The sequence below is a fragment of the Pagrus pagrus genome (assembly GCF_965226575.1).
Source record: "Pagrus pagrus genome assembly, chromosome: 18".
In the NCBI taxonomy this organism is placed as follows: domain Eukaryota; kingdom Metazoa; phylum Chordata; class Actinopteri; order Spariformes; family Sparidae; genus Pagrus; species Pagrus pagrus.
The window spans coordinates 27,308,461-27,321,802 of record NC_140202.1 but is presented as its reverse complement, the minus strand read 5'-3'; the positions used below and the strand labels follow the sequence as shown (position 1 = coordinate 27,321,802).

Genomic DNA, 13,342 nt, shown 5'->3' with positions numbered 1-13,342 from the left:
CAAAAAACATCATTTTCCTTGTTATTAATGTTTTGACTGTAAAATCTACATTTTCCCAATAGTTTCCAGCTCATCTGACCCACTGACTCAAAATCAATGCCGACATGTCTTCATAATAGGTTCAATGAGACACACCTCTTTCTGTTGAGTTTAAGTGCTCCTCGTAGTTTTCTGAACGTTTTGTGTGTAAAATCAGCATTTTTTGAGTGGAGTTTCGCTGCGGTCTCCTATAGAACGGAGCCCAGCCGTGCAGCGGGCACTCAGAACCTCCGGAGTCCCGGAGTGGAATGAACCAAACGAGGGAAACACTCGTATGTTCGCTCCATGTAGTGAAACGTGGCTGCGATGCATATCTCCCCTCTATGGCCACTCCAGGGCTCTGAACATTAGTGTTATTAACATAAGAAACTTCTCCTCACCTATCCTGTGTAACTTTACTTGGGGTTTCCAGCAGATATCCAGCATGACGCGCTGCCGGTCGATCTCTTCCTCGTACTGGACGATAGTTGTTTTAAAAACTCGGAATATTTCTTCAGCAGCAGCAGTTAGTCGCTCGTTGACAAACTCTCTCAAAGTCTCAACTGAACTCATTGTTCTTTAATTACTAATTCAATAACGAGCTGCGCTGTGACTCAGTACCGTCTTCCACTTCGTTCATTACACACAGGCAGCTAATGCTACTAGCTGCTGCTGTTTACTTCTGCTGGGTGTCACGCTGTTAAGGTCCGACAGGGGAAGTGCGGAGGCTTTTAGTTCCGCTTCAGACTCAACACGTTTTATTCAGAACTTGTTTAAAACATACCCGACTACACTTTTAAACCTGAATATGAATGAAATGTATCGGTCACTCAGAGAGTATAACCTCTGGTCACAACCAAAGGATAGGGGCGGAAGCCTCAGCTTGTATTTAGCCCTCCCTTTCTTACATATCAATCAAAACAAGAAGCATATACATACCTAGGTACAAACATATGCATCACAAATACACCTACACACACAGTACATGCTTAGATATATTATACATTCACATACATAGATACAAACATACATACAAACATCTATTTTTTCATAAGTAGTTATAATTATAATACTCATTGCTCTCCATTGTTTGGTTACCCAGGAGCAAGTCTGTATTTATCTATCATCATATCTTTGTACCTCTTTTTTTAAATATTAGCACATTCTTACTGTATTTTAGTTCATCAGGTAATGCATTCCATAACTTCACGCCACAAACAGAAATGCACCTGCTTTTCATATCTGTATTGTAGACGGGCTGTTTCCAATTTAGTTTGTTTCTGAGGGCGTAACCCCCCTCTCTCTCTTTGAACATGGATTGTATGTTGGAAGGAAGCAGGTTATTTCTGGATTTGTACATGAGTAATGCAGTTTTCTGGTATTACCAAGTCCATGAATTTAAGTGTTTTTGTCTTTATAAATAGTGAATTGGTATGATCATAAAAACCAACATTATTTACTATTCTTAGTGCTTTTTTTTGTACTGCGCATACTGTCTGTAGCGTAGTTTTGCAGGCATTACCCCATTTCTCAAACCAGTAAGTTAAATATGGCAGAATCAAGGTGCGTATGTTAAGGTAAGTTTAGAAGGTGTTTGACTTTGTTCATCACACCGATGCTTCTGGAAATTTTGGATCTGACTTGGTTCACCTGTGGTTTCCAACTGAATTTGTCGTCTATCCTTACTCCTAAAAATGTGTTTTCACATACTCTTTCTAGTTCCATCTCATCTATCCTTAAGTTTACTTGAGTTGTTAAGTGGGTTTTGCGATTTCCAAAAATCATAAATTTGTTTTTTTTCACATTCAACGATAGCTTATTTGCATCAAACCACAATTTCAGTTTACCTAGTTCTACTGACACCTTCTCCATTAACCTCTGTAAACAGTCATCTGTACAGAAAATATTGGTTTCGTCAGCAAAAATTACATATTTTAAAATGTTGGACACATGACAGATGTTGTTTATATACATAATGAATAATTTTGGTCCAACTATTGGACCCTGCGGCACTCCACATGTAATATCTGCTGTCTTGGACATGGCATCACCAACCTGTACATACTGGGTCCTATCTCTTTAGCCATTCCAGTCCCACTCCTCTTACTCCAAACCTTTCCATTTTCTTCAACATAATATCATGGTCTATCGTGTCAAATGCTTTCTTCAGGTCTATGAAAACCCCCACTGCAAACTTCTTCTTATCAACAGCACTTGAAAGCTCTTCCATAAGCTCCATCAAGGCCATTGAGGTTGATCTATCGTCTCTGAACCCGTATTGACAATCAATTAATAATTTGTGTTTTTCAACAAAGCAGTCCAGTCTGGCAACAAAAAGCTTTTCAAGTATTTTTGAAAATTGAGATAAGAGTGAGACTGGTCTGTAATTTGTATGTGAATTTTTATCTCCTGCTTTGAACAGTGGGATTACTTTCGCTGTTTTCATTTTGTCTGGGAAGCAGCCCAACTGGAAGGAAAGGTTACAGATGTGGGTTAGAGGCACTACAATGGCCGAAATTACCTCCTTAACTAACATCATATCATATCAATTCCATTCCAGTCAGTAGATCTTTTATTTTTGAATTTATTAACAAGTTCAATAATCTCTGTCTCGTCAACTTTTCTCAGGAACATTGTTGCTGGATTTCTACTTCCATAAATTAGCTCTGCACTGCTTTCCTCCGGTGGTACTATTTCCCCTGCCAATTTGGGGCCCACCGAGACGAAGAATTTATTAAAACCCTCTGCCACTTCATTCATGTTACTGACAACTTTTCCATTGTCAATAAAATGACTAGAGTAGTCAGTGCTGGTCGATTTGTTTCTGATCATTTTACTTAGTATATCCCATGTTCTCTTAATGTTGTTTTTATTGATCTCTGGCTCATTATCAAAATACTCTTTTTTACATTTTCTCATTATATCTGTTAATTTGTTTTTGTACCTTTTGTATTTGATTTCTTGGTCTTTAACGCTATATTTAATAAATTCCCTGTACATAGTGTTCTTTTTCTTGCATGGATTCAGTAAACCCCTGGTGAGCCATGGTTTGTCACTGCTCTTCTTTTTCCTTTTATTTTGCCTGACTGGACAGCTTTTGTTGTATAGTGCTAAGAAGGAGTCTAGAAATATTTCATAAGAATAAATAATTGGGACAAAAATGTTGTCCAGTTGCTAAGCAAACTCCAAAATGTTTTATACATTTATTCATATTAATTTAATTAACTATATTTAACACCATTTTTATACTGTTTTTGCACAGTGTGTTTACACTATGTCTGTTGTACTCCTTGTATTAAGGTGTAGATCTACTCTGCTTAATTCCACAAAGAAATGTGCCACTCTTTTCTAAACTGCTACTTTTAACTACCAGCTTACTTTTTGGTTACTTACATGGAAGCTACTGGAAAAACTAGAAGTATTTCACATATAAATGTTTATAGAAAAGCATGACACGAGGAGCGATAATAAGTGGGACACTTGAGACCAATGAACTCGACTTTTTAATCATCATTTTCACAAATATGGGAAAATCAGGATGAAGATATTGACAAACATAATGTGACATAGGTTCAATGCAAAATTGTACACGTTCAGCTTTCAGTTCATCATTTCTCCTGTGTATATTGAGCCGCTGAGGATTTTTCAATTATGCATGAAACACTAGAACTGAATCATCGCCACAATATTTCGCAAATACAAAGCTACTCTACTGTACGTGTCCTCAAATGTCTCTTCAAAGCAGACTGATCAGAGAAACTTTTCTCTCAGGTCTTTCAAAATTATGGCTTCTCACCTGTGTGGATTCTCTTGTGACGACTTAAGTTAACACTTCGCCTGAAAGCTTTCCCACATGTTTTGCAAGTATGCGGCGTCTCACCAGTGTGGGTTCTCACGTGAACTTTTAAGTCTTCACGTCGGCTGAATGCTTTCCCACATGTTATGCAATTATACGGCTTCTCACCTGTGTGGGTTCTCACGTGAACTTTTAAGTCTTCACGTCGGCTGAATGCTTTCCCACATGTTATGCAATTATACGGCTTCTCACCTGTGTGGGTTCTCACGTGAACTTTTAAGTCTTCACGTCGGCTGAATGCTTTCCCACATGTTATGCAATTATACGGCTTCTCACCTGTGTGGGTTCTCATGTGATTTTTTATGGCAGTTTTGTCCCTGAAAGTCTTCCCACATGTTTTGCAAGTATACGGTTTCTCACCTGTGTGGGTTCTCATGTGAACTGTTAAGTTTGTACTTCGGTTGAATGCTTTCCCACATGTTTGGCAAGAATAAGGCTTCTCACCTGTGTGGGTTCTCATGTGAACTGTTAAGTGAGCAGGACACCTGAAATCTTTCCCACATGTTTTGCAAGTATACGGTTTCTCACCTGTGTGGGTTCTCATGTGAACTGTTAAGTTTGCACTTTGGTTGAAAGCTTTCCCACATGTTTTGCAAGAATACGGCTTCTCACCTGTGTGGGTTCTTAGGTGTACATTCAATCGGGACTTAATCTTAAAAGCCTTTCCACATGTGTCACATTTGAAAGACTTTTTACCTGGGTGAGTGTGATGGTGAATGTCTGATGAGGTAGAGTTTTTTGCATTATCCCTGTGTCTTTTGCCTTTGTGATGTCTTTTCTTTTGTTTTGGCTCTTCATCTCCAGCTGATCCTGAATCTCCATGTTTTCCTCCTTCCTGGTCTTGGCTCTCAGCTACAAGAGAGTTGTTAGAGAGGAGCTGGTGGTCACTTTTTGGTTCTGCTTCACTGTGGTCACTTTCCTCATGAGTTGGAGTCAACATGACGGTATCCGTCTCAACCTTCAGTACAAGCTGCTCTCCCTCCCGACTGGTGCAGACTTCCTCCTGTTCCTCTTTAATCTCTGGAGGCTCTGGGTCCTCTTGGTCCAGACTGGAGTTCCTCTCCTGGTTACAGACCTGCTGGTCAGCCAGAACCTCCTCCTCCTTACAGACATGTTGCTGTGGGAGCTCTGCAGGGACAGAGAACAAAAGGCAGAGATTATTTAATCAACCAATCAAACTTTATTTGTAGTAACTTGTATTATGTGAACCTGAGCACATTTCAATTCATCCTCAAATATGCATGTTCTTCTTCAGGAACAGCAACTGAACAGCATGCTCAGAGGTGAGTGCACTTCTCTGAGTGGTGATTAGCACCGGTATGAGTCTCCTGCATCCCTCTTGTTTGTAGCATGTAGGAGTGTGTTTCCCACTCGTTATCAATGAAATGTACAGTCCTTGCTTAACGTAGGACTCTGTGGCCCATGAAGTCCATCCATCTCCTTGTTATTACTGTTTGAATGTAAAATCTATATTTCTCCCAATAGTTTCCAGATCATCTGACCCACTGACTCAAAATCAATGCCGACATGTCTTCTGAAGTGTATGGGCTGTCGTCCTCCAGAGTGTCGGCGTGTAGTAGGTTGATAAAAAATTCGGCGGAGGCAGGCTGGGTGGAAGATAGAGCAATCTTTATTGAAACATATCTCAAGCCAGCGTCCGAACCAGAGTGTGGCCACTCCCTGGTATTCTCAAATCTCAGCAAAGTGATGCCCAAAAATGCTTTGCCCTCTGCTCTATCAGAACGCCTCTCTGACCCTCAGTCTTAGGAGATCAACCAAATTCACCCCACCTTCTCTGCCTGTGCGGGCCTTTTTAGATCCCTTTCGTCTGCACCTACCTACTTCTTCTAATTGTTCACTTTGGTGGATTGATGGTCCATCTATCCAATAGGCAAAGATGAGTTGATCTGCCTCTGGCCCCTTCGGGCTGTCTCATCTTCTGTAAGTTACCTAACTCCACTGATGTCACTTCTTGACCTTACAACCTTAAGCTGGCCGGACTGTCCCTATATGGACATGTTTACGTTGAGGCAGCTCCACACATCTGGAATAAGAATTACACTTGGTTGAGTACCTTACCCTCAAGCTAACCTTTAGCGCACAAACAAGACTGATTAACAACTCTGTGTCTTCTCACAAATCACCTCAACCTCAGCTGCCTTCCTTAGGCCCCCAAAAACAGGAGCAACACGTCACCGTTAAATCATCACTCTGAATGTGTTGTTGCACAGATACCACACTTCATAATAGCTTCAATGAGACACACCTCTTTCTGTTGAGTTTTAGTGCTCCCCGCATTTTTCTGAACGTTTTCTGTGTAAAAACATCATTTTCCTTGTTATTAATGTTTTGAATGTAAAATCTACATTTTCCCAATAGTTTCCAGCTCATCTGACCCACTGACTCAAAATCAATGCCGACATGTCTTCATCATAGGTTCAATGAGACACACCTCTTTCTGTTGAGTTTAAGTGCTCCTCGTAGTTTTCTGAACGTTTTGTGTGTAAAATCAGCATTTTTTGAGTGGAGTTTCGCTGCGGTCTCCTGTAGAACGGAGCCCAGCCGTGCAGCGGGCACTCAGAACCTCCGGAGTCCCGGAGTGGAATGAACCAAACGAGGGAAACACTCGTATGTTCGCTCCATGTGGTGAAACGTGGCTGCGATGCATATCTCCCCCTCTATGGCCACTCCAGGGCTCTGAACATTAGTGTTATTAAAATAAGAAACTTCTCCTCACCTATCCTGTGTAACTTTACTTGGGGTTTCCAGCAGATATCCAGCATGACGCGCTGCCGGTCGATCTCTTCCTCGTACTGGACGATAGTTGTTTTAAAAACTCGGAATATTTCTTCAGCAGCAGCAGTTAGTCGCTCGTTGACAAACTCTCTCAAAGTCTCAACTGAACTCATTGTTCTTTAATTACTAATTCAATAACGAGCTGCGCTGTGACTCAGTACCGTCTTCCACCTCGTTCATTACACACAGGCAGCTAATGCTACTAGCTGCTGCTGTTTACTTCTGCTGGGTGTCACGCTGTTAAGCTCCGACAGGGGAAGTGCGGAGGCTTTTAGTTCCGCTTCAGACTCAACACGTTTTATTCAGAATTGTTTAAAACATATCTGACTACACTTTTAAATCTGAATAATAATTTGGACAAAATACTTTCATAACTTTATTTCTATTAATTTAATTAACTTTATTTAACACAACTTTTATACTGTTATTACACAGTGTGTTTACACTATGTCTGTTGTACTCCTTGTATTAAGGTTTAGATCTACTCTGCTTAATTCCAAAAAGAAATGTGCCACTCTTTTCTAAACTGCTACTTTGAACTACCAGCTTACTTTTTGATTACTTACATGGAAGCTACTGGAAAAACTACAAGTTTATTGTATTTATTGTTTATAGAAAAGCAAGACACGAGGAGCGATAATAAGTGGGACACATGAGACCGATTAACTTGACCATTAAATCATTATTTTCACACATATGAACAAATCAGCATGAAGATATTGACACATAACCATATTGTGACATCTTCTCAAGTGGAAATTGTACACATTCAGCTTTCAGCTCATCATTTCTCCTGTGTATATTGAGCCTCTGAGGATTTTCAAGTATATAATTTCAAATTACAGTTCTGCAATTATGCATTAAACACTAGAACTGGAATAAAATGGATTAGGAAAAGAGGAGGGGGGCCCCATAGTACTTTTACTCTGGGGCGTGTATGTGTTAATAAGATCAGGAGAGAACACAGAACATCAGCCGTCGTTAGTCTCATTTACAATTGCAGACATCCCTCTATAACACATGATTGTCACAGTTCTCTGTTCCTCATGATGCCTGGAAAGTGGATTGATTTGATGATGAACCTCGATTAACCTGAAAAGAAAGGAATGTGGCTGTCTCCGGGCGATGGAGGACAGACGAGGTTAGTTGTAAATAACCGTAGGGGGTCTCCTGGGAAACCCTTATCTGACGGCTTTATTGTAAAGAAAACAATGTCCTCCTTTCCAGGTGAAGAGGAGAGAGACTGCAAGGCAAAGTCAGCTCATATCTGTAAAGGAAAGTTTGCCTTCCACTTAGAACAAGGCCTCAATTAATAGCAGAGACGAGGGACATGCGTTCCTACACATTACTCTTTCCTATTTCCAGACATTCTCTTAATCATGCCCCATACATTTAGGGCATACCGTTTTTTTGTTAACAGACTATTTCTGCTATCCCTTCTCCCTCCTCCACCTTTGCTGCTCGCACTCATTTACCACTCCATCTCCAAATCCTCCTCCTCCGACAGTCTACTACAACTTTCCATTCTGATCCGGTCACAACTCAGATTATGCCAAAACAACACCCAAATCACCCGCTCTCCACCTCCCGGGTCCCCTCACTCGCGGAGGCTTTTAGTTCTGCTTCAGACTGAACACATTTTATTCAGAATTGTTTAAAACATATCTGACTACGCTTTTAAACCTGAATAAATAATTTAGACAAAAAATGTTGTCCAGTTGCTAAGCAAACTCCACAATACTTTTGTACATTTATTTATATTTGTTTAATTAGCTATTATTAACACCATTTTTATACTGTTTTTACACAGTTCGTTCACACTATGATTGTTGTACTCCTTGTCTTAAGGTGTAGATCTACTCTGCTTAATTCCACAAAGAAATGTGCCACTCTTTTCTAAACTGCTACTTTAAACTTACAGCTTACTTTTTGGTTACTTGCATGGAAGCTGCTGGAAAAACTACAAATTTAACATATATATGTTCATAGAAAAGCATGACACGAGGAGCGATAATAAGTGGGACACATGAGACCGATTAACTGGACTTTTTAATCATCATTTTCACAAATATGGGCAAATCAGCATGAAGATTTTGACAAACACATTGTGACATCTTCTCAGGGGGAAATTGTACACATTCAGCTTTCAGCTCATCATTTCTCCTGTGTATATTGAGCCTCTGAGGATTTTACAATTATGCATGAAACACTAGAACTGAATCACCTCCAACATATTTTGCAAATACAAAGCTACTCGTCTGTACGTGTCCTCAAATGTCTTTTCAAAGCAGACTGATCAGAGAAACTTTTCCCCCAGGTCTCCCAGAATTATGGCTTCTCATCTGTGTAAGTTCTCCTTTGACATGTTATGTCACTGCTGTCCTTGAAAGTCTTCCCACGTTTTGCAAGAAAATGGTGTCTCACCTGTGTGGGTTCTCATGTGGACTGTTAAGTTTGCACTTTGACTGAAAGCTTTTCCACATGTTTTGCAAGTATACGGCTTCTCACCAGTGTGGGTTCTCATGTGAACTTTTAAGTGAGCACGAACCCCGAAAGCCATCCCGCAAATTTTACAGGTAAAAGGCTTCTCACCTGTGTGGGTTCTCATGTGGACTGTTAAGGATGCCCTTTGGCCGAAAGCTTTCCCACATGTTGTGCAAGAATACGGTTTCTCACCTGTGTGGGTTCTGATGTGATTTTTTATGACACTCTTGTCCCCGAAAGTCTTTCCACATGTTTTGCAAGAATACGGTTTCTCACCTGTGTGGATTCGCATGTGGACTGTTAAGTGAGCAGGACACCTGAAATCTTTCCCACATGTTTTGCAAGAATACGGTTTCTCACCTGTGTGGGTTCTCATGTGGTCTATCAAGGATGAATTTAGGCTGAAAGCTTTCCCACATGTTTCGCAAGAATACGGCTTCTCACCTGTATGGATTCTCATGTGGACTGTTAAGGATGAATTTAGGCTGAAATCTTTCCCACATGTTTTGCAAGAATACGGTTTCTCACCTGTGTGGGTTCTCATGTGATTTTTTACGACACTCTTGTCCCCGAAAGTCTTTCCACATGTTTCACAAGAATACGGTTTCTCACCTGTGTGGGTTCTCATGTGAGCTGTTAAGTGAGCAGGACACCTGAAATCTTTCCCACATGTTTTACAAGAATATGGTTTCTTACCTGTGTGGGTTCTCATGTGGACTGCTATTTTTTCATTTCGGCTGAAAGTCTTCCCACATGTTTGGAAAGAATAAGGCTTCTCACCTGTGTGGGTTCTTAGGTGTATATTCAATAGGGACTCAAACTTAAAAGCCTTTCCACATGTGTCACATTTGAAAGACTTTTTACCTGGGTGAGTGTGATGGTGAATATCTGATGAGGTAGAGTTTTTTGCATTATCACTGTGACTTTTGCTTCCGTGATGTCTTTTCTTTTGTTTTGGCTCTCCATCTCCAGCTGATCCTGAATCTCCATGTTTTCCTCCTTTCTGATCTTGGCTCTCAGCTACATGAGAGTTGTTAAAGAGGAGCTGGTGGTCACTTTTTGGTTCTGCTTCACTGTGGTCACTTTCCTCATAAGTTGGAGTCAACATGACGGTATCCGTCTCAACCTTCAGTACAAGCTGCTCTCCCTCCCAACTGGTGCAGAGTCCCTCCTGTTCCTCTTTAATCTCTGGAGGCTCTGGGTCCTCTTGGTCCAGACTGGAGTTCCTCTCCTGGTTACAGACCTGCTGGTCAGCGAGAACCTCCTCCTCCTTACAGACATGTTGCTGTGGGAGCTCTGGAGGGACAGAGAACAAAAGGCAGAGATTATTTAATCAACCAATCAACCTTTATTTGTAGTAACTTGTATTATGTAAACCTGAGCACATTTCAATTCATCCTCAAATATGCATGTTCTTCTTCAGGAACAGCAACTGAACAGCATGCTCAGAGGTGAGTGCACTTCTCTGAGTGGTGATTAGCACCGGGATGAGTCTCCTGCATCCCTCTTGTTTGTAGCATGTAGGAGTGTGTTTCCCACTAGTTATCAATAAAATGGGCAGTCCTTGGTTCATGTAGGACTCTGTGGCCGTGAAGAGTTATGGTCTTTTCAATCGCCTCATCATAAAGAGCTGGAACATTTACATTTATATTTGGGGCATTTAGCAGACACTTTTGTCCAAAGCGACTTACAATGAGAACATTTGTCTCAAGAAAGAAACCACAACATATCACTGTTGATAAAGTAAAAAAGACAGAACTTTTCTGCTCTGTATTACATACCTTGGTTCCAGTGTTTGTAGAATTTGGCAAAAAACATTATTTTTCTTGTTAGTAATGTTTTGAATGTAAAATCTACATTTTCCCAATAGTTTCCAGCTCATCTGACCCACTGACTCAAAATCAATGCCGACATGTCTTCATAATAGGTTCAATGAGACACACCTCTTTCTGTTGAGTTTAAGTGCTCCTCGTAGTTTTCTGAACGTTTTGTGTGTAAACTCAGCATTTTTTGAGTGGAGTTTCGCTGCGGTCTCCTATAGAACGGAGCCCAGCCGTGCAGCGGGCACTCAGAACCTCCGGAGTCCCGGAGTGGAATGAACCAAACGAGGGAAACACTCGTATGTTCGCTCCATGTAGTGAAACGTGGCTGCGATGCATATCTCCCCTCTATGGCCACTCCAGGGCTCTGAACATTAGTGTTATTAAAATAAGAAACTTCTCCTCACCTATCCTGTGTAACTTTACTTGGGGTTTCCAGCAGATTTCCAGCATGACGCGCTGCCGGTCGATCTCTTCCTCGTACTGGACGATAGTTGTTTTAAAAACTCGGAATATTTCTTCAGCAGCAGCAGTTAGTCGCTCGTTGACAAACTCTCTCAAAGTCTCAACTGAACTCATTGTTCTTTAATTACTAATTCAATAACGAGCTGCGCTGTGACTCAGTACCGTCTTCCACTTCGTTCATCACACACAGGCAGCTAATGCTACTAGCTGCTACTGTTTACTTCTGCTGGGTGTCACGCTGTTAAGCTCCGACAGGGGAAGTGCGGAGGCTTTTAGTTCCGCTTCAGACTCAACACCTTTTATTCACTTCTTCTTCTTCTTCTTCTTCTTCTTCTTCTTCTTCTCCATCTTCTTCTTCTCCTTCTTCTTCTTCTGCTTCTTCTTGTTTTTCGGTGGTTGGCATCCAGCTAAATGGTGCATTACCGCCACCTCCTGCTCCGGAGTATAAATCAAACAGTCAGGCTTACAATCTAAAACCCACCTATACACACACGCACACACCCTTATCTAGAACCAATTCACCATCTCTATCTATATCCTGTTGCTACCCCGTCCCTGCTACTCCTTCACAACCTATAAAAGACCCATGTTTCCCTTAAAAACACCAACAACACCCTGACCTGTGCTCTCTCACACATACTCAATCCTCCTCTTAATGTGAGTTCCTGAACCCCGAATGCCGTCAACCTACTCTTCATCAGCTCTCTCTCTCTCTGCATCTCAAACCCTCTGCAACTCAGGATTATATGTTCCACTGACTCCTCCACCTGACCCCCCTCACACCAGCCTGTCTGGTGTTTCCCCACCATTTTTAATGTTTTATTTAGTGCACAGTGTCCCAGCCTCAATTTTGCCTCCTACGTCCACTACTCACCCCATCTGTCTTTACACTCTTTTGTATATGATATAAATGCCTTCCTTTCCTTTCACTGTCCCACCTTCCTTGCAATATTTGGTTGTTTTTTTCCCCAGATTATACCCTTAGCCTCTGACTTACTCATACTAATCTGCATTTGTAAACTTGCTTTTTTTAAAACCCTCTTCACCAGTTCATCAACCCTCTCATTCCCCCTCATCCCTACAAGTGCTGGTACCCACAAAAATTTAACATGACGTCCCTGATTTGCTATCCTTATAAGTGACTGCAAGACTTTATACATTATGTCTGGACAGCTGTTTGAGTGGAAAGATCTTAAACTTGCTAATACTGATGCAGAGTCTGACCAGATCAGTACTTTCGCTGCCACCAGCACTGCCACCATTTCCACTGAATATACTCCTAAATTGTTGGATGTATATGCCTATTAATTTCTATTCTTTTATCTGGCACTGCTACTCCATAGCCTGTGAGTCCTGCCTCAGGATCCTTCCTGTTTTGCAACGTTTTGGAACGTATTGGCATCTCTATGCGGTTATGTGTGTGTGAGCTTATTAAGTGCTCGTATTTCCCAATCTTTAGTATATCTCAGACCCCAAAGCAGAATAATAACACATTCATATTCAAAGGTCAATACCGGTCACCTAGTCAGGCCAGATTTCTCAATATGATCACTACCTACTGTTGTGTCTGTCCTAACTTCCCATTTACTCACTCCCACCAAGGAACTCCCTCACTTCTTCCCATGTCAGTCCCACTAATCCAAGATGGTTTACTGCTGCTTTGATGACCAGCTGGATTTTATAATTTTTCGATGTGACTTCAGCTGTACAGTTAATTACTCCTGCAATGAATGTTACCAATGCCTTTTTGTCCACATACACCCTTGCATTTTCTCTCTGCTGTATCACCTGGTTCCCCATCGGTCCTTGCTCATTGGTGTCATTGTTCTGTCCTCTTGCAACTCCTGCAGCTTCAGCATACTTAATCCCTTTTTCCACTTTTATTTTCTGGATTTTATTCTCC

General features: G+C 41.2%; 1 protein-coding gene across 1 annotated transcript; it reads right to left on the bottom strand.

Annotated features, from left to right (window-relative positions):
- Positions 1-8,701: 8,701 nt before the first annotated feature.
- On the bottom strand, positions 8,702-12,248 carry LOC311274099 (uncharacterized protein; the record flags this gene model as incomplete). The annotated part of the gene is made up of 2 exons (XM_084381515.1): positions 8,702-10,450; positions 12,131-12,248. 2 exons carry the CDS (start codon positions 12,246-12,248, stop codon positions 9,042-9,044), a joined length of 1,527 nt encoding a protein of 508 aa, XP_084237641.1. The 3' UTR covers positions 8,702-9,041.
- Between the last annotated feature and the right edge of the window lie 1,094 nt (positions 12,249-13,342).